Source organism: Tympanuchus pallidicinctus, unplaced genomic scaffold (assembly GCF_026119805.1).
Source record: "Tympanuchus pallidicinctus isolate F22 unplaced genomic scaffold, pur_lepc_1.0 scaffold8, whole genome shotgun sequence".
NCBI classification, from domain to species: Eukaryota; Metazoa; Chordata; class Aves; order Galliformes; family Phasianidae; genus Tympanuchus; species Tympanuchus pallidicinctus.
Window position 1 is genome coordinate 5,610,426 of NW_026294802.1, and position 21,637 is coordinate 5,632,062.

The 21,637-nt window shown below is 37.9% G+C and overlaps 1 protein-coding gene across 9 annotated transcripts in view; it reads left to right on the plus strand.

Moving 5' to 3' along the window:
- The window catches only part of FGD4 (FYVE, RhoGEF and PH domain containing 4), a 114,478-nt gene that overhangs the window by 76,912 nt on the left and 15,929 nt on the right, over window positions 1–21,637 (plus strand). For all 9 annotated transcript variants that reach the window (XM_052667281.1, XM_052667285.1, XM_052667288.1 and 6 more), the window contains 6 exons: window positions 2,167–2,347; window positions 5,413–5,887; window positions 14,411–14,500; window positions 16,346–16,491; window positions 20,155–20,311; window positions 21,456–21,594. In XM_052667281.1, coding sequence (XP_052523241.1) covers window positions 2,167–2,347; window positions 5,413–5,887; window positions 14,411–14,500; window positions 16,346–16,491; window positions 20,155–20,311; window positions 21,456–21,594 — 1,188 coding nt within the window. The remainder of the gene's footprint in view (window positions 1–2,166; window positions 2,348–5,412; window positions 5,888–14,410; window positions 14,501–16,345; window positions 16,492–20,154; window positions 20,312–21,455; window positions 21,595–21,637) is intronic.

Consider the following 21,637-nt stretch of genomic DNA (forward strand, 5'->3'; position numbering starts at 1 on the left):
TTGCTATTACTTTGGTGGTTCTTTTCTTTCCTTTTTTTATTAGTAATGGATACAAAAGTGTGCAGCCCTTCTATGGAATGTCTTAGAATTTAATTTTTGTCCCAGTGGATTTGGTGCAAAAATAGCTTTGAACTAATTCTTTCTGCTTAATTAGTAGATGTGAACTCCCTCAAGTTTAGTAGTTTTAATAGATCCTTGTGTGGATATGAATTCTTGTGAGATGTACGAAAGAACTGATATACGAGTCCATCAAGTAAGAACACACAGAACCACAGGCCCTGCCCAGTGTATTGCAAGAGCGAGAAGCCAGTCCACTGCTGATCAGTAAATCCACCCGATGTCCTGTTTCCCATCTGTCTCCTACCCTGAGGGAATGGCAATGCCTACACTCAGTTACGTGGCCTGCTTTTCCCAGGCCGCTTGTCTCGCATTTTTCAGCTGTCCTGCTGCCTTTGTCAGTGCAGTAACCTATTCAGTGCTTTGACAGCTCGGTGATGCTCGTTGCCCTAATTCTGCCAGGAGTTCTCAGGGCTCCCTAGGAAGACAGAGTGTAGGAGAAACTGCTCCACAATATTGCAGCTGCAGCTGAACAAATGCACACAGCTCCATCAGAAGGGCTTCCGTTGGCATACTGCAGCACTTAAACAATTGTATGTTCTGCTTGTTTCGGTATTGCTTTGTAACTATTTGAAAATAACAATACTTTCAGTTTTGTTTCTGCACTGCATCCTTATCCAGACTTCCTTTTTCATTGTGTTAACAAATACGAAGAAAGTTGGAAAGAAACAAAGATACACGCGCTTACATTAAAGCATTTGAACTATAATGTTTTCCTTTCACAGCATCACAGAATGGCCCAGATTGGAAGGGATCTCAAGGATCATGAATCTCCAACCCCCCCCTGCCACAGGCAGGGCCGCCAACTTCCACATTTAATATTAGACTAGGCAGCTCAGGGCCCCATCCAACCTGGCCTTGAACACCTTTCTTCTCTCTCATTTGTAGTTAATACAGTTGAAATTTGTTACATTAATTTCTTCATTGTGCCTCTCATGATACTTTTCAGAATGCAGCTATCACTGCAATCTCTAAGTACAGTTTGGTTATTGGAAGCACTGACAAATATTGCTTCCTATAAATTTAATCTAAGATAGGGATGAAAAGTCGTCCTAAATCAAGCGTTTCATCAACATTGTACGTCCATGTCATAATCTGTGATAGTATATTTGCAATAACCTTTTTTATTACCACTTTCAAATTTTGGTTGTCAGGGTTTAACCTAATTCCTATGGTGCATAGGTATTACAGGCTAGGTCAGGAAGCTTATCTAGGGTCAGTGATACGATAGATACAGCCTTTTCACATCCATCTGTTGAGCATCCTTTATCAGTGCTAATTCTGCTGTCATGTGAGATCATACCTGCTGGGGGGAAGTTGCAAGCTCTGCAACACACCTGTGTGCTGCCTGTGGAGCTCAAGGAGCTGTTACTGCCATAGGCAATGACTTGTCTTCTAGTCACAGAATCACTTGTCTTCTAGTCATTACCCTGTTAAACAAGGGCTGATTGTTAACAATGTAACAAGAGTTTATAGTCAAGATACCCAAAAAGAAGAAAGAAAAAAATATTTTGGGGGACTCAGATTTTCAGCAGTATACAGACAAAGATTGAAGCTGAAGGCAAATCTTTCTTTTCCACTGACAATCATTTTTGAAGTAGTGAGGGAGAAGATAATGAGGGAACCAGAGTGGAGCAGCAGTTTAAGTCTCTCCTGTTGGAAAGATTCATGACTTCCACAACATGGTTAGATCTTACGCTCAGTGCTTTTTTAGGATAAAATCTGCATTTGTGGAGGCCACATATGAGTTTACTACAGAACACCAAAGGGGGAAAAAAAAAAAGAGAAAATGGAAGGGAGAGTGATCCTAATACTTAATAATATTTAATAATTGATAATAATTGATTAATAATTTAATAATATAAGAAGATGCTTGATACCACACAGCACATAAAAGCTTACATGAAGTTCCTGAATTCATAAAGCAATTTCAAGCTAAGTACATCAAATAAATAGTTACTGTGATAACTTCTTACGCTAAAGATCTCATGTTTTCTGACCATTTAAAGAAACAGTTGCCAACTGGCTGATCACCCTTATTGTTTGCAGTGCCTCCAAAGCCACTTCATCTGCAGAAGCTATCACCTGTTACATACCAAACCTCTAGGCATAAAGCTTTATCAAGTTCGAAGCCAAGAATGGAGGAAGATACACCTACTCCTGTTTCTAGTGTCACAAAAGAAAAGTCCAGTAAAGTGTCAGATCTCATCCACCGTTTTGAGGGATGCAGGTATGTGATGTGATTTTAATTGTTTCGTGGTTCTGTAGGAAGAAGAACACGGATATTGTGGTAGTGCTCAAACCTGTCTCTGCCAGAGGAGCTGACGACAAAATAGCATGTTTTGAAATGATGCAGTTGTGTATTTGGTCTGCACAGGCCTGTTCATTTTAATGAGGCGCCAATCTGAATTTTGCTTTTAAACAAGCAAATAACAGAAAAACAAAAACCAACCCCAAAACACACGCTACTTGCAGCATTTTTAAAACATCCTGGAAAACATCAGCAATTTGATTTTGGAATGAAACTTTTGAGTGAATCCTAAATTCTTTTGTTCTTGCAGGAAAAAAAAAACAACCCACCCACATTTCTCTATTGACCTATAAAAAGGAAAGTCCTGACTTGCCTTTTATACTGACCTAAAGTCTTCAGATTATCCACGTGAAGCAAGTTAGATGTACTGATGTGGCATGTATCCATGAAACTGTTTGCATTGTAGTACTTGGTGATCTTAGTCGAATGTATGAATCTTCCTTACTTTTTATACTACATTTTACAAGAAAGACTTGGAGAAACACGAGATACAGTTAGTTCACAAAGTAGTACTTCTTGTGTGCCTTTTAATTGGATGCATATGACAAGGATTATAAGCTCTGAAACAGAAGTTCTGAATACATCTGTTCTGTATAAAGAGAGTGACATTCCAGAAATCCCATGACAGAGAAACAGTTCAGGAAACAGTCCAGTGGCACTGGAGTTTTACAAGTATTGGACATTGCTTTCTTCTTTTTCTTCAGGATAGCGATGTTTTGAGGCTCATACAGGGCTGAATGTGTGAGGTACAACAGAGCGGGTCCTAACAAAACTGTTGAGTGTTAAGATTTTCACTGAAAGAATTCCTCCTTGAGATGGTGGAAACTTAATTTTTTATGCAGAGACAGCTGAGTGTTGCATAAATAGGTTTGTTTAATGGAATAGAAATAATTTCAGAGCTTCATCTACAAGAAACTTCCATCATTTTGCACAGGCTTAATTTCATTTGCTGTCATGGCAACTACAGAAAAGTGGGGAAAAAAACCCTGTAAGGCAGCACTGAAGGTCCTATGAATTAAACTAGTTTGAGTTCCTAGTCTTGTTATCAGTGTTTCTTGTTCTTCCTCCAAAACATTGTCCAAGTCTTTTTAACACTGTAGTGACCCTAGAAAAACATTCTTACCTCTTTGATCCCTCTTTCTAGTAGTTGTTAACTAACAAAAAGTTCTCAAATAAGATACGATACTGTGTGCTTTTAGTTTTTTTGGTTGGTTGTTTATGATCTTTAAGACTGAGCAGTTAGCTTTTGATTGCATTTGTGGAGGTGGAGAATAAAAAGCATAAAAAAGAATTTCCCTAAAATTCTGCCTTTGACAAATAAAGACCAATATAAAGACATCAAGATGTTCTGTCCTGAAGGATGTGAGCTGCTGCTTGGAATCTCCCTGTCCATAGAAACACTGCCTTCTGTGATTTTGTTTTTCTGAAAGAGTGTTCCACAAGTTCATTGTGCCCTCATGCCATTAAGCCCTACATTTCTTCCTATTATCCAAACCTGCTGGATTGGACTGGCCCTCTTTTAAATAGTATGCAAATAAACTCAACAAGAAAGCTGCAAAAACTTTCTTTCTTGTAGACCATAAGGGCTTTTTGGGGGGAGTTAGGTGTGGGAGAAGCTGAATGGCTATTTTGGCTAACGTTATTCATGAAGTACACCAAAGAATATCTGTCTACTGATAAATTCTCTTCAAAACTCTGCTCTCTGCTGTAGCATGCCTAGTAGCATGCTGTGCCTGGGTGCACATTTTTAAAATAACCTTACCTCGCAGACTTGAGTCTTCCACGAAGGTGAACTTCACTTGTAATTATTGGTTTTCAAATGTCTAGGTGTTCATCAAGTGCAAACTCTGACTGCCAATTATGATAACATGTTTTCATTAGTCTGTATAGTCCACAAGAAAAAAAACCAACCAGGTAATTAAACCACTGTGCCATATGCATGCAGTGGAAAAATGTGAATGAATTTCATAGTTAAGTTTCTCAGTGTTCTGAGAGTTGATTTCTAATGGTACAGTTTTTACACAATTAAGTAAGAAATTATTTACTTCCTTTGTTATATGAGTATATATTTTTTGTCTTAAATGTATAGAAGTTCAGAATATGCTTGCAGTGTTTGTGTAAACCATCCTATAAATAAGTAGTAAATATACAGTTCATAACTAATCATCAACTTCTTTGTAGATCAATAGTCCATACTAAGAACTGTGTTAGCGCACAGTCATGTTTCTATTTTTCAGGTTGAATATAGTTTGATAAATGTACTTAAAATCCAAATGCTCAAGTTTTATTGTGGTTTCAGTGAATTTTTTTCTATTTGCTGTAATAGAGCCAAACATTTCTACAGAGTGGGCTAACATGTATATTATCTTAAAATTCAAACTCTTAAAAATCTGACAGAAAGAGACAGTGAAAGGTACAAACGAGGGATAACATATGTTCAAAGCTGAGATAAAATATGCAGGGAAAAAGCCTCCAGAAGAGATGAATCTTGAAGGAAATATAAGGAAAACTGATTTAAGAGAAGGGATGCTAACTATTCTCAGATGTTTTTCATGCATTCTTAGCAGGCAGTTAGGAAACAGACTCCCTGTTTAGGCATTGGACTAGAATCTGGCAGACAAAAATGCTTTCCCCATTTCTGCTAGTTGTCTTCTGGGATAGTTGGGGCAGGTTGTAGCATGTGTTCCTCATCTCCTGCATGTAGTCAATGATACTGCCTTTCATTTTAAAAACTGAGATACAGGAGAGATGAGGATGGAGTGAATCGATACGGATACCACTGCAGCTTTTCTGGGAGGAGATACATTTTTGTGTTTTAATGGAAAAGTTTAAGTATTGATAGAATGAACTTCCTGGTATTAATGCTGGAAGAAATAGTTTGGAGGAACTGTTTATACGGTCTAGCTGTCCTCCTCCCCATAACGGGTTTTCTGTAACACTGTTTAACTTTTTTTTCCTGTGTTTTGCTTGTTTGGTATTTTTAGCCCATTCAGTCCTATTGACTTGAAGAAAGATTCCTCTGCTCTCAATGTCTCTAAATCTCACGGAAGATATGGGTCAACGCCACCACCTCAGCCAAAACTCCCCTCCCAACACCCACTGCTAAAACAGGGAAACAGTATTACCGACAAAACTCAGGTTGCACAGACACACACAGCCAATGGAGTAGTAGCACAAGACCAGGAACGTGAGGACAGAAGGATACTTGGCAGAGATTCTACAGTGTCCATCCTGGTTCCAGATAATTCCATCAACAGCAGCTTGATAAATGGAGAAAGAATAAGCACATCCAGAGATTCTCTGGAAACTACAACTTCCTATGAAGGATCAGTACTTAACAGCTGCTACAGGACTCCAAGCAGTGATACACTGCTCCCATCTGACAATGAAATTAATACTAATGTGGAAGAAGAACCGAACGAGGAAATGATCAAACAAGACCAACCCGCAGAAACAAAGGTAAAGAGAGAAGTTGTTTTTCTTGCAATATTGCTACTCTGTGTATATTTTCCAGATTTCTATTTACAAAAGTAAGCTTTGTAGAGCAAATCAGAAAGCTGAAAATATTCTGATGATTTTTCCTCTAAAACTTAAAATTTATTACCTTTATTAAAAAGTGGTTATTTAAAAGAAAGCAACAAATTTGTCTGAAACTACAAAAAGAGATCTGAAAGCCTGACTATCCAGTGGCAATTCAGTGATGTGCTTCTGAAGTAAGCTAGTAAAAAGAAAATTGTGGTGTGGCACAATTTTCTTGGTTTAGGCAATGCCACCAAAAATATATTGATGTTTCAAATGTGTTCATCATGAATTTAAGGAAAAAACAAAATGAGGAAAATGCTAAACTGCGAGGTGTGGTCGTGTATGTAAAACAGAATTTCACATGTAGTAAAGTACAGCAACAGCACTTGGAGCAGAACTGCTGTGTGGATCTTTATCTTGGATGTAGTTGTCTAGTCAAAGATGGAAAGGCAGTGGTAATATGCTAGCTATTAGATAGACACAAAGTTCAGAAAATATGAAATATGTGCCTTGTTATCAAGAGCTGTAACATGATGAATTTGAGCCTCCTTATAAGGAAAGTTTTAAATAATTAAGGGAAATAAGTGGGTGGAAGAAAATCTGTCTTGGAAAAATTAATTGCTGAGAAAATTATGCGTATTTCCCTTTCTAAAAGTTTGATTATGCAGTTTGCCTTCCTGAATCCTGAATCCTGAAGTGGCCCACTGGCATCAATCGTTTCAGTCCATCTTTGCTATGTGAGTCACTGCAGGGGGTTGGGCGAGCACTCTCCATGCCCTCCTCTTCACTGCACAGCCAAAGGGCTGAGCGGCTGGTTGGAAGTCATTTTGTGTGTTGCTGAGCACTGCTAAAGCTGTTCCCCAGTTGGCAGATATACACTTGCATCAGCTAACAACAAAACTTCAAAGTGATTCTGGAGCTGGAAATAGACAATTTCATAGATTCTGGTAGTGTTTCTGTATCTCCACAGAATCATAAAATGGTTTGCTTTAGAAGGGATTTTTAATGACCATAAAGTTCCAACCACTCAGCCATGGGCAGAAATACCTTCCATTAGATCGAGTTGTTCAAAGTCCCATCCAGCCGGCCTTTAGCATTTCCAGGGATGGGGCATCCATAACCTCTCTAGGCAATCTATTCTAGTGCTTCATGGCAAAGAATTTCTTCCTAATATCTAATCTAAACCTGCCCTCTTAGTTTAAAAAGATTTCACTTTGTGCTACTGATACACTTCCTGATGAAGAATCCCTCCCCATCTTTCCCTTAAGTCCTTTTTAAGTACTGGAATGCCACACACAAGGTCTCTCTGGGGCCTTCTCTTCTCCAGGCTGAATAAATTCAGCTCTCAGCCTTTCTTCACCAGAGAGATGCTACAGATCACCTTTGTGGCCCTCCTGTAGACTTCCTCCAACAGATCCATGACTGTCTTATGCTTGAGGCCCCAGACCTCTATACAGTGGTCTATACAGTTTATACAGACTTCTGGTGGAGTCTCATGATAGCAGAGTAGAGGAATAGAATCACATCCTTTGACTTGCTGCTCACACTTCTTTTGATGCAACCCAGAACGTGATTGGCTTTCTGGTCTATCAGTGCACGTTGCTGGTTCTTACTCATTTTTTCATCTATCACTACACCAAAGTCCTTTTCATGGCTGCTATCAGTCTACTAATTGTCCAGTCTGTATTCATGTTTGGGATTTCCCCAACCCAAGTGCTTAACCTTGCACTTGGCCTTGTTGAACTTCATGAGGTTTGCATGGGTCTCCCTCTCAAGCATGTCCAGCTATGTCTGGATGGCATCCCTTCCCTCCATTGTGTCAGTTGCACCACTCAGCTTAGTGTCATCTGTAAACTTGCTTACTGCATTTAGTCTCACTGTCCATGTCACTGACAAAGATGTTTGGTAATAATACCAGTCCCAGTGTAGACTCCTGAGGGAAACCACCTATCATTGGTCTCCACCTGAGCATCAAGCCATTGCCTGTGACTCTTTGGATGTGAAGATCCAGCCAATTCCTTGCCCACACATTGGTCCATCTGTCAACTCTGCGCCTCTCTGTTTTATAGATAAGAATATTGTGCATGACTGTGTCAAATGCTTCGCACAAGTCTGGGTATATGACGTTGCTTGGTCTTATTTTTGCACATCAGTGCTGTAAGTCTATTGTAGAAAGCCTCCACATTTGTCAAACACGATTTGCCCCTAGTGAAGCTCTGCTGGCTGTCACCAATCACCCCACAGCTTTCTATATACCTCAGCATAGTTTCCAGAAGATTCTGCTTCATGATCTTTTTCTTACACAGCTACATTGGTGTTTTCAGTCACAAAACAGCACCATCTCTCCAAGCCCTTGTGTATGATAGAGATCCTGTATGTACACATGGAGGGTAATTTCATTAACTAGGAAAGACGGATCTCATGTATTACAAGATAAAATATAATGGGTCATGCCAAGAAAGTGCTAGTATGTGTGTAATTGTTTTGTTGATTTGTTTTGAGGATTTGTTTTTGGCAGTAATGTATAAACACTGTTTTCTATCTAAATATAATTCCAGTGGTGATCCAGTGTGCCTTTAGCCTGCCATACCTCTCATTATGCTTCCGTCTTCTGTTCAGTAATGTGTGCTTCCCCTCTCTGCGCCAATAAAAGTGCTGACTGCTACACTGACAATGCTAAGCTTGCATCCAAGTTACACAGTAAGGTGCTGGCAGCATTCTTCAGGAAAAGGCAGAAATGGGAAGCGGTTGTATTGTCAAATCCAGGAAGGAATTGGGCCAGTGCTTTGAGAAAATGTGGCTGGGAGCAATCTCATTAAAATGCCTTTGGCCTGCTGAGTGGCTAATATATATTATCTGGCTTGTACTGACCAAGATCCAAAGTGAGAGGTATGTTACAGTCTTACTAGATGTACTTGTTGCTGGTGCTAGAAGGATGAAAAACGAAATAGAATAAGCCTGTGCAAGTTAATTCTTAAGACAGACTTATTGGAGTGCAGTGCAGTGGAGAACTAAATCTGTAAAAACTGAATTGGATGACAGCAACAGTTTCTGAGATGCCAGTGAGCTTGTGGTATAGCATCTCCTTTAGTAACATTAAGAATCACATCTACCGTAGATTGATCTAAAAGCTATACTTTACAAAATAAAACACTGATTTAGATTAGGGTAGTGCAATCTATAGATTGAAATCATCTCCATCAAAGTAGCTGTTGCCGTGCCATCTGGAGTAAGAGGAAGGATGGTGAGGAACAGGAGAGGCCTGACAGAGCCTTAAGCTGTTACTGCGAGTGGGCAGTTTGTAGATTCTGCTAAGCACTCTCATAGTCAGTGAAGGATCTTAAAACTTATATACATTCATGTTGAAATTGTGTTGCGCTCAGTAAAAGCACTCTCAGCATCCTTTTCCATTAAGCAGGTATAGGTACAAATGAGTAAAAGCAGTAGGAGTAGACAGGGCCCAAGGGAACGGCATGGAGCTGTGTCAGGGGAGGGCAGCTGGGGATTAGGGGCAGGGTCTGCACTACAGGGTGGTGGGCATGGAACGGGCTGCCCAGGGCAGTGGGCACGGCCCTGAGTGCAGCAGTTTGAGGGGCACTGGGACACCACTCTCAGACACAGGTTTTGGGTTTTGAGTGGTGCTGTATGGAACCAGAAGTTGGATTTGATGACTCTTTTGGGTCCCTTCCAAATCAGGGAAGTCTCTGTTTCTGTTAGCCCACTGCTGGGAAGTGTAAATTAAACCGATGCAAAACCTGAGCAGAAAGTGTTTTTTAGACCTAAAAGAGAAAATTTATTTTGAAGTAACGTTGCTTATAAGTTTTCCACCCCACCTCCTTGTCACTGAAGTCAGATTCTTACATGTTCTGGAAAAGTTTAAGCAACTAGATTTTATTTCTCTTATTTACTCGATTAGATAGTCTGAAAGTCACCAACCACAAATACCACAAGGAAGAAGACAATTAAAACTTAACTTTTCTGCCTTCCAGCAGAAGCACCTTCTGTCATTCTTTTTTTTTTTTTTTTTCTAAAATGCGGAGGATGAAGAGTACAAGAACATCCCAATCAATTAGTATCCTGGAAAACATCTTGTGAGAAATCTGGTACTGGACTTAATTGCAGGCAAGATCACAAACACTTATGTGTTTGTTGTGAGGTTTGGTAGCAGGATACTTCACGTATGCTGGAGATGGAGAAGAATCCATTGCGCATCTTTAATAAAGTAATTACCTGATGTTTCCTTTTAATGGCCATGCTGGGGACTCTGGTGTTTCAGGGTGAAAACCATGTATTTCTAAATGCAAGGTGAAATTTTGATTCAAATTTAATGAAACTTTCGTGCTAATTTAACTTTCTCCCAAGATATGCTTAACTGTTGCAGTGCTACATGAAGGAAGAAAGTGAAAACTCCTGTTTTCACAGTTTTATGTTCTTCCTTAGCAGAATTAAATCATGAACAAAGCTGTGTATTTTTAGCACCCAATGTTAATATTCAAAAATATTCTTTAGGGACGCTAGGATCTTCAATGCTTTTCTTTGTTACTGTGAAGAAACTCTCCAGTTGCCTGTGTAATGAACTGTTGCATAGAGTTAACTTGGCAGAGATATGATAGCATTCAGTGGGTCAAGCATAATTGAGTGCTTACCTCAATTTCAGAAACTAAATTAAATCTTAAATTCTCTTGGACATTTACATTTATATTCCTAATACTTGCAGAACGAAGTTTCAGATCAGGAGGTAACAATGCCACAAATGTTTTTCGAAAAGGAAAAGCTCACTCTGTTAATTTAGACCAAACTTATCATTTAAATCAAAACCAAAATCCCACAGTGTAGATTAAATTGTATTTGCTTGTATTTTATATCTCTCACTCTATCTGTGTTCCTTAATATATTACTGCAGTGTTCTTGAGTCAAGAGCTATGATAAAAGTAAATCATACTGTATCACTATTATGTTGGTAGGTATATTTTTCTTGATGGGAAGATGGTTCTTGTTTGGTTTGGGTAATATGTGATGATTGTATTGGAATTTTGTTTATATAAAGTCTGCTTTAAATTAGTGTAGTTTGTCCAAAATTAGGAGAGTGGAAAAACACTGTTAGGAGAAAACATAAGCATGGATCAAAGAGTTCATATTTATCAAACTCAATTCATATATCAAACTCAATTGCAGTTTACATACCTCATCTTAACTTCAGAGTTCAGTTTGGGTAAAAATTACTTACGTTTATAGAATCATAGAATGGTTTGGGTTGGAATGGACCTTAAAGACCACCTAGTTCCAACCTCCTGCCATAAACAGGGCCCCTACTCCTATATCAAGATGTTCAAGGCCCCATTTAAACTAACCTTGAACACTTCCAAGGATGAAGCATCTACAGTTTTAATTTCTAAAGCATCTGTAGCAACACAATAATACTAAGGATGCAATGCTTTGTGCTAAAGAGTATGCAATTAAATCAAGATAAAATATTTAGTTTAAATGTACTACCTAAAGATATAGATTTGGAGTTCTGCCTGCATGAACCTTGTCAAATATTTGGACAGAATGGAAAGTATGGTTTGCTTGAAATTATTAATTTTGAAATAGTTTAGTTACTAAATGATTCAACCAGAAAAAATGTCTGTTTCGGATCATTAGGGAACCTAGTTTAAAGATATGTAAGTAAAAATTGTCTAAAACTGCAATTTTCAAAGATTGGCATCTACAGGTCAGATCAGATTTGAAACAATTGTTCTTTAGGAAAGCACTGAAGCTCATGGCAGATTAATATTAACTTTATGTTTTCAATGCCTGTTTTTTTCTAAATTTTCTTCTTTTCAGCTTTTTTTCTCCAGTTGTCTCTGTGATCTTTTTCAAGGCTGTTTTGTTGAACAGCTCTAATAACCAGCAGCTCTGTGTTGTTCTTACTGTTGCAAAATATTATTCAGGATTTATTTCCAAATTATATTGCAAGACTTCTTTTCTGCTACTCAGAATAGCCTCGTGCAGATCTGCAGAGCCTGTTCTTTGTCTCTTCTCTGTCTGCCCTGAGCCCTGGCTGTGCCCTCTCCAAGCAGGTGTAGGTGCTCAATCTGGGGCAGAGGTACAGCATGAGTTTTGCATATCATTCCACATTGCATGGTGGTGAGTCTTTCCTTAGTATAGGAAGACCTGAAACCTATACATCTGGACCTGTTTCACCCCTTGTGTTTATGACAAGCAGCTCCAATTCCATCAAAAAAGCTCTAAAAGAGGTGGATGCCACTGTCAACAAAATAGCCTGAAATTTCTTGTTTCCAACTGGAAGGAAGCTGGAGTGACCTCATGGAAACCAGACGGTTTCTTTTAGATAGGGTACTGGGAAGGTGAGGATGTGAGAGTATGAGAAGGGGTGAAGATGGAGCTAGAAGTAGAAAACAGTTGGGAGTTGTAAAATGTAGGCAGATATTGAGATGATATAGCAGGAAACTGAGGACTTCTCTGAAAAAAACAAACTATCAGTAATCAAATTTTATGTTATTCTTGCACCGATCTAACCTCGTGGGCAGATGTTCCTATGCTGGAATAAGAGCATGCCACTGTGATTAAAAGATAATATCCTTGGTGGATGTTTTTTCCCACATAGGTGATTCCTGAGTCAAGTACTGACTGTAGAAAGGAGACCGAAGTTCTAGAATTAGGGAGATGTGTAAGGGAGATACTTAAAGAATGGAAAAGCAGGGGGTTGGGGCACAGTGGAAGAGCAAGGGTTTTGCCTGGGCTCAGGGGTGAGGATTGAATGCTTTTTCTGAATTGCTCATTTTAAATACTGTTTTTTTCAATGCACTGCGCATGATTTTCCCTCTCCTATTTAGTTGAAGTAATATTCTGAAAACTGTACATCAGTTCTGCAGCAGTTCTTCAGGGAAGTGGGGACTTCTAGCAAACAAACAAACGAAAAACAAAGAAAAATTGAAAAATAAAACAAATCTGAAATGTATTTGAAGAAGAACGAATAGCCTCTGTGCTATTTGTGCCTCTGGCAAGTCCGTATGTGAGATTCTTTGTAAGTGACTGCACTAAACAGCATACTGGGGCTGTAACAGCTAATCCTTCAGCTCTCTGCAATGTCTCCTGACAGCACTTAAAATGCTGTTCCATAGGTTACTGTGGTTGCTATGTTGATTGAAATAGATTTAATGAACAGCTTTGAAGTCGCTATTGAAAGCCTATGCTTAGGGAGGGGACTTCCTATGTAGCAGTGTGAATGTTAACACTGAAGATCAGAATTGTAAAGTGTTCGTATCTGGAAGACCTGCTAAATACTGAAAGGGGAAAGAACACACTTTGCTCCTTTATAGGAAAGCTCTGTTCTTTATCGCTCACTTTTTTGGCAATGTGTACAACTATATGTACTTGCAAATATTCATCTTGCAGAAAGCAGTAGGCAGTTTGAAATCAGAAATAACTTTATCAGGCTCTTCTCTTTATTTGTTTTAATGGAAGGTTTCCAAAATTTGTCTAAAAAAATTCCCACTTTCCCATAAGCTCCATTTGGACATAGACTAGCACTTCCTTAAGACTCAGATATCATTAAATGTCAGTACTTTTCAGCACAGCTACTAAACCCCAAAGAAAATCTTACAGTGGAAGAGCCATTTTGTTGAACATGACACTTCTGAGCATGAGACTTTTATTTACCATTTTGGAAGGACGCACTTTAATTGCTTTGAAATAACACATAATTTTCAATTCCAACATATTAAATTTAATATTGAAATTTGAACAAATGCTTTAAGTTTTACATTTAGCAGAAGAATAAAAAATAAGGTTTTTTTTTTTTGTGGAATGAAAGACTTTAAAGTGAAAAATTCCGTAAGAAACAAAAATGACTTATGTGAAAAACTAGTGAGGGAATATTCTAATTGCAGTCAACCGTGTATCAGCAATGATTGTATTGATGAACATAACACATTTTTTATGATATTTTGCAATGGTTCTGTTATGCAAAGAACAGTCAGTTCAAATAACTTTCAGAACGGGGGCGAGGGAGAACACCGACTAATTCCATCTGTTACATTTTACTCTGTAAATGAGTTCTTCCAGCACTGAAAGGTTGATAGTACTTGGTTACTGGGATGGAGCTGTTCAGTAGGGAGCTGGGGCTTTGGCAAAGACTCCTATACAAACTGAGAAATAATAAATAGGGTAGGCTTTGGCATTTGCTCTGTAGTTTTAGTGATTTTTTTTTTTATTTTTCTTTCTTTCTTTTAATCCTCCTCTGACTTTTGTTTTTGTTGATTAAATTGGCAGAAAGCTTGTGTTTTCCAAAATAGGTTGACATTTCATATTTGCTAAATGTGAAAGTTGGTTTTCAGATGCTTTTTGGACTCTGAGGTAATTGTGTATCTTTTTAACTTTTTTTTTTTTTTTCCCCTCCTACTTTATTGTTATGTTTTCTCTAGTATTTTAAGAGCTCTCCTTCTTCTCCCTTAGGAGACAGATGAACAGAAACGTCACAAAATTGCCAGTGAACTTCTGCAGACAGAAAAAGCCTATGTTAGCCGCCTTGGCCTCCTAGATCAAGTATGTTTCTCTTGAATTTTTCTTTCCCTTCTTTTAGTTCATGAAAATGGCTGCGTGCACATGTAAATTATGTAAAGGAGGTTGTATGTTTTTTATGTGTCACCAACCTTTACAGTCAGTCATTTGTGGTTGCTGCGTAAATTTGCCTTTTTTTTTTTTTTCTAATTTAAGAACACTGCATTTTTTTAAGAAGTGTTTTAGAATGTTGTATTAATGCAAATCTTCTGAGTGCATGAGTAGAGTTCATCATAAGCAACAGTAGTGCAAAATCCACACAAGTAACCAATTCAATAAAAGGGATGGATAAACTACACTCACTCATTTATTGGCTTCTCTTGAGTTGGGCAAGAAGTGTCATTTTATAGTACTGAAGTTGCCTGCCCACTAGCAAATTAAGTCTTTCAGACTTCAGCCACATGAATAGCAATTCTCTTCAGTGCTAAGGAACGTACGAAGATGCCCACTCTAAACCCTACGTGCCCTGTTTTCCCACTATGCATTTAGACTAGATCCTGTTAAAGTGAACAAAAATTACTTCTCCTGCAAGAGAAGAGTCAAGTTCTTGTGCTCTGTAGAATTAAACTGATAGTTCTTAAATTCGAGCATCTGTAGTTCTTAGTATTTTCTTATTTACTTTTCACAGAATGCCTATATCCATTTTATCTGAGTACTTATAGCTATGCATTGCCTTACTCCACAATATTTTTCTTCACATCACTGTTTAAACTTCTCAGGCCTAATGCATAAGTCTTGTACACGTTGCTGAGGAAAAAAAATAAGAAGCCTCAACTGACAGAATAATTGTTTGGATTCCTTGGGGAATCAAAGTAACTGTCCTTAAAAGTAGTGAGAGGAAAAAAAATCTGATTTGATTGGGAAAAAAAGCAGTACCTATTTATTTAATGTATGACTTTTACTGACAGGTAATGTACAAGTATTGTCCTTGATTCAATCATGCATAGAATACTCTATGACTTTTCCAAATATTAGCTGGACGGAGTTCTGAAAAATGGTTGCAAGCACAGCTGCTCAACTACTGATAATGTGAGGAAAGTGGATTGTTTGTGGCCTCTGTGCTTCTAACTGGGCTTAAAAGTATGTAGCCTTTATAGTCTTTGAAGGAATTTATCCAAATTTTCTAATTGTCCTCTCAGAGATGTAGCAAAGTGAGTGTGTTTTACAATATAAATGAAAATGTGAGACATGGACTGTGTGAGACATAGCTCCCTATGAGCGCTGGTTTATGTGATGTGCATGTTAAGAGTGACGTGTCTCTACTCATTTTGTAGCTACAAGTCAGGTAGAACAACTGATGGGGAAATAATGCTTTTCTTTTTTTTTGTTCTAGAGACTATGGTGGTATTAAAGTCTTTTGCACTTTAAATGATATAGTCTGTATAGTCTGTTATAGTCTGTCAGTTACTTGACATTTTAAGGATAAGGGGCTACAGCTTACAGACTGTTGGGCTCATGGTAATCAGAAATCATGCTCACTGAAGAGACAGTGAGAATGGAAAACATGACTGGAGAACTGGGAAAGCTGACAAGATCTAACTGTTAAAACAGACAGGATATTGGACTCAGACTAGAATGGCACTCCTTCACTTTGGCTTTCCTTATGTCTGCTCAGCCTACAGCACTTTTGTGGCTCAAAAGAAAAAAGCTAGGTGTAACAGGAGGAGTAGCTTTTAACTTCTGAGAAAGGAAACAATTTCTGTGATTATCTGCCTATGTTATTGAAACATTAGTTTTGTCATGATTGGAGTGGGAAGGAGAGGATGGCTCTTCATCCAGTGATAAAAGATGAAAGGCTAATAGGTTTGGGGTTCTTTTTCTGCGTTGCAGGTATTTTACTCCAGACTCCTTGAAGAAGCCAACAGAGGTTCTTTTCCAGCTGAAGTGATTAACAAAATCTTTTCTAATATTTCATCAATAAATGCCTTCCACAGTAAATTTTTACTTCCCGAACTTGAGAAAAGAATGCAAGAATGGTAAGAGATGATTCACTGACTAGTAATTTACTAAAACAGTGCCTGTAGAAGCTGTTACAGAGTTAAGGTAGAGAAGATACTTTCATAATTAAATGCTCCAATACAAGGAAACACTGTGGGTAGGAGAACATCTGCTCTTCTACTCTTCATCAGGATCTGTCTCAGCAAAAGACTTTCATCATTAGCTCAAACTAAGACATCTATCTTACCGAAGCCAGTGAGATTACTCATGACTAAAAGCCTTGCTGAATTAGGGAATCAAACTGAAATTGTGCATCCTGATGAATTCAGTGCACATAATAAAAAATTGAGACAGAGTGGATTTATTTGTTTCGTGCTACCCTTGCAGTACAGAAATAAGAATAGAATAGTTCAGTTGCAAGGGACCTTCAAAGATCTAGTCCAACTGCCTGACCACTTCGGGGCTGACTAGATGTTACAGTATACCACTAAGGATGTTATCCAAATGTGTCTTGAATGTTGACAGCCAGGGGACATCAAGCACCTCACCAGGGAGCCTCTTCCAGTATTTTGATCACCCTCACAGTAAAACAGTTTCTCCTGATATCCAGTCTGAATCACGCCTGTTGCAGCTCAGTGTGGTTTCCTTACATTCTGTCATTGGTCTCCAACACAGTAATCTTTCTTATTATTGCTTTTAGTACTAAAATGGAATACATTATAATCTGTGTTTGGGGTTTTAATTTCGAACCGAAAACTAAGTCAAGAATATTTGCAGCAAGGAAGATGTGTAAATATAGTCCTTAATGTACTCATTTACTATTGTATCTTTATCCTTCTTTGGTATATGGGATTCTGGAGATACCAAAATATGGCCATGTATTTCTGGTCTATCTTATGAAATTATTAAAAATATTCTTTAAGGTAGGAGTAGTTACGATGCACAAACTATGGTAGCCCTGAACAGTCTGTAATACAGGAAAGTAAGTAAAACCTGAGTATCGTGAAATACAACAAAGTTTAAGCCTTTTTCTTATGTTCCTTGCAGAATAACAAAACAAACCCATTCTCTTCATCTTTTGATGAAGACAATCATCAATTGAAGAATTGAAAAAAAATCCGATAGGAAATAGATTGCATAATCATGAGATGTAGAGTTTAACTTACAGTATGCTTAATAAGCAGCATACACTACATTTTGTCAGTATGTATTTGAAATTGATTTTGTGACAAATTCTCAAGATCTTGCTCTAGATTCAGTACAGAAGATGGATCACGCTAGTTTTGCAAAATGCTAAATTGCATGCTGATTTTGTATATATAATTACATAGCCTGAAGGGTTTAATCGCATTTTTTTGCAGGTGAGCTACAACTATTGGTGAAAAATTACTAAGTTGCATTGTAAGCAGCTGCTTGGAAAAAACTTCTGTGCTGTGTGTGAGACACATTATTTGAAAGCCCTAAAAACATTTTGCTTTTGGGAGAAGATGGAAGAAAGGGCGTGGCTTAAGAAAATTATTTCTGATCATTGTTGGAATTGCCTGGCACAACAGCCTCTGCCAGATAGAGAATTTGCTTTTCCCAGCAGTTCTCTAATTAATAGAAATATTGAAGTACTGATACTTGTATGCACTACTTCTGTTTAAAATTCCCATAAAAATTCTGATGGCTTCCCTAATTTTTGGTTGGTTTTGAACACTTAAAGTGAAAGTCACAGAATCACAGAATTGCAGCAGTTGGAAGGGACCTCAATGTCGAGTTCTTGAAATTGGGAAAGAGAGCAGAAGCAGATTCTTCTTTTAGAATAAAACACCATGTGTGCCTAAACTCATCCAGTGGAAATGGTTTGGTAATGGCATATTGAATGAGCTGAGCAACAGCTGGAACTGAATATCTCTTACAGCATATGGCTTGAAATCAGTGCAGTATATTTCCCATGGAAAGAGCAAAACAGAGCATATCAACTCCAAGTCAAAATACAAATCTAAATGCTTTTTTGTTGTACCCAAGCAAGTCCAATAGCAATTACCTGTGAAGAATATAAAAAACAATGTGATATCCTCTGGATTTTTTGGGGTCTTCTTGGGGACAAATTATTCAACACAATGTTTTAGACTGTAGCATTCTTTGGCAATTTCAGAACTGACCTACTGATGTGATTTTTGCTTTAATTTGGAACTACAAATTTCAATTCCATTTGGATGTCTGTTAGCTTATATATTGTAATCACCTTGGCTGTGTGAATTTTTACAGACGTTTGCTTAACTTCCACAATCAGAAATTCTCAACTATTTAATTTTAGAATTTTTTAGAATGCTTAGGTGAATACCACTGTGGTCTGATAACACCAAAATAGGAAGTGTTTCTGTACCTACAAACAGCGTGAAATCCTATTTCTTGAGCTTGCCAATGTTTGCTGTTCAAGTAACTTTCCTTTCTGAACAGCTTTTGAAGCAGTGGTGTGTCAGAGTAGGATGCCGATGTAATTGCAAAAGATTGCTTCTCTTCAGACCACTCCAGTATGTTTATTTTTGACTTTGTAGAATCATAGAACCATTGGAAAGTTGGAAAAGACTCTAATAACATCTAGTCCAACCCCAACCCATCACTACCATGCTTGCTAGCCATGTCCCTCAGTGCCACATCCACATGTTTCTTGAACGCCTTCAGGAATGGTGACTCCACCACTTCTCTGGGCAGCCTATTACAGTGCCTCACCACTCCTTCTGAGAACAAATCGTTCCTAATATCCAACCTGAACATCTCCTTGTACAAATTGAGGCCATTATCACCAGTTTCCTGGGAGAAGAGAGCCCACCTTGCTACGATCTCCTTTCAAGTAGTTGTAGAGTTTTTCAGAGTAATAGAAATACAGAATGACTTAGATTGGAAGGGATCATCCTCCCTTAAAGTCGCAACCCAGCTACCATAGGCAGCTGCCACACACTAGATCAAGTTGCCCAGGGCCCAATCCAACCTACTGAATTCCAGAGATAATGGATTACTGAATGAGTGCTTGAAAACAAAATATGAAACACATTCTATATTGCAGTTCTGAGAGATGCATGTGTGCTGTTATGCTTTCTGTGCACACAGAGTACAGTTTCTCGGTGCCTGTCCTTCAGTTAGTTTCTGTACTATTCTGATTTGTTTTAAGATGCTCTCAGTAATTGGGAAGAACGTGGGAAAGTTACCACAAAAGTCTGGAATCCCAGGTATTCTCACTACTCTATCCATTTTGTCAGATAAATAATAAGTTTTTTTAAAGTCGTAAATGCATGTATTTATACTGAGTACTGAAAGGAAGCTCTATAGTATGAATTTAGTCCTCGAACAAAACCACAGGTTTTTACTGAGGGTAAAGTATGTCCACAGAAGTAAAAGATGATATAATACTTCTGAGGAACTGCAGGTAAAAGAATTTAGGTTATGTTTTGTAACGAAAGACTTTCAAGCTTTTCATTGTAAATAGCTTTCTTTCTTTAGTGTTTCATTTAGTCTGTAATGCTAATACATCACCAAAGAGAATGCAGAAGCTCTTTCCATGTTAATTCAGTTCCTCTTTGACAGTTGTGTTGAAACTCTACACAAGGTGATTCCAAGTAGAAGGATTCTCTGTTAAATGCTTGAAACTTTTTGATAACCATGTGTGACTTTCTTCTTTTCTGTCTGCTCTGAGATTCCACTCTCTTACTTTGCAGGACTACCACCCCCAGAATTGGAGATATTCTGCAGAAATTAGCTCCTTTTCTCAAGATGTACGGAGAGTACGTGAAGAATTTTGATAATGCAATGGAATTGGTGAAAACATGGACTGAACGGTCACCTCAATTTAAATTCATCATTCAAGATATTCAGGTAATGTGGAGAATAATGTAGAGCTGCAGGTAGTACAAGCATGTATAAAGATGTTTAGGATTTTAGGAGAAAAAGAATAAAACAGAACATTACAGAATCCTCTAGAAGTAAGGTTTTCTTTTCTCCACTTCATGCTGCAGTTTTTCTTCTCTTTCTCTCTTCACATGTGCATAAATACCCACATAAATCCAAACTTTCCACTGCATCACAGAGGGCCAATGTGTAAAGCTTGAAACATGGGAAGACTAAATATATTTTTGTCATAGATACTGAGAGTAAATAGTTTTAAGATAAAATCATGCATCAGTGCAGCTATAGATCTTCGTGCTGAATCTGCAGGTATTCTGTTGGCTCACACCAGTGCTGTTTATGCAGAACACTTAGCTTTGGAAGTAGGTCTGAAATACAATATGCTGAGCCGTAAAAAGTGAAAGGAGTCATGACAGCAGCACACTGTTCTTCCAAAGAGTGTGTTTCATATGCTGTAGTGCTCCCTGTAGGTTTCTCTGTGAAAGGCAGGCATGTATCTTTGTCCTGCACACCCAACATCTTGAAATACTGCAAGATATTTCTGCTTAAGTTTCATTGCAATAAAGGGCATCTTGATTCTAAACCAAGGAAGGCAATTATGTGTATTTGAATGTAATCTTTTAATTACATCTAAGTTTATGGAAGAGAATATGCATCTTAAAACGATACAACATCCCCAAGTATGAACAAAACTCTAAGAAAGTTAGAGTTTCTCTCCTCAAAGAGATAAAATAGGCCTTTATTGCTCATTTAAGAGACTTTTTCTAACACATGATCCTGACCTGTTCATATGAACTGAGTGCTCCTTGTCTGATTCTCAGAGTTATTACAAAAAGAATGGTAAAGTATTCTGGTGCTGGGGAGTTTTTTTGGTAGGGCTTCCTTTTATACATTCTGCTGAATATTTAGGATATTATTTTTACAATTACATTTAGGAAAGTACTTCTAACTATTTGTCTTGTTAAAGTAGGTTTTGTAATTTTTTTTCAGAAGATCTGTCATGCATGTTTCTAAAATACATTACTTGTCTTATCTATTATAATTTTTATTCTACTGAATCCTTGTAAAGTAGTATTTTTGCTTACCACACTGAAATATGTTTGCAATTTTTTAGAAGGAAAAAGTGTGTGGAAGTTTGACATTACAACATCACATGCTAGAGCCTGTACAACGCATTCCACGCTATGAGATGCTTCTAAAGGACTACCTAAGGAAATTGCCTCAGGACTCCCTAGACTGGAAAGATGCTGAAAGTAAATATCTACTAGTCGATAAAATAGCGGTAATAAGCTTTTA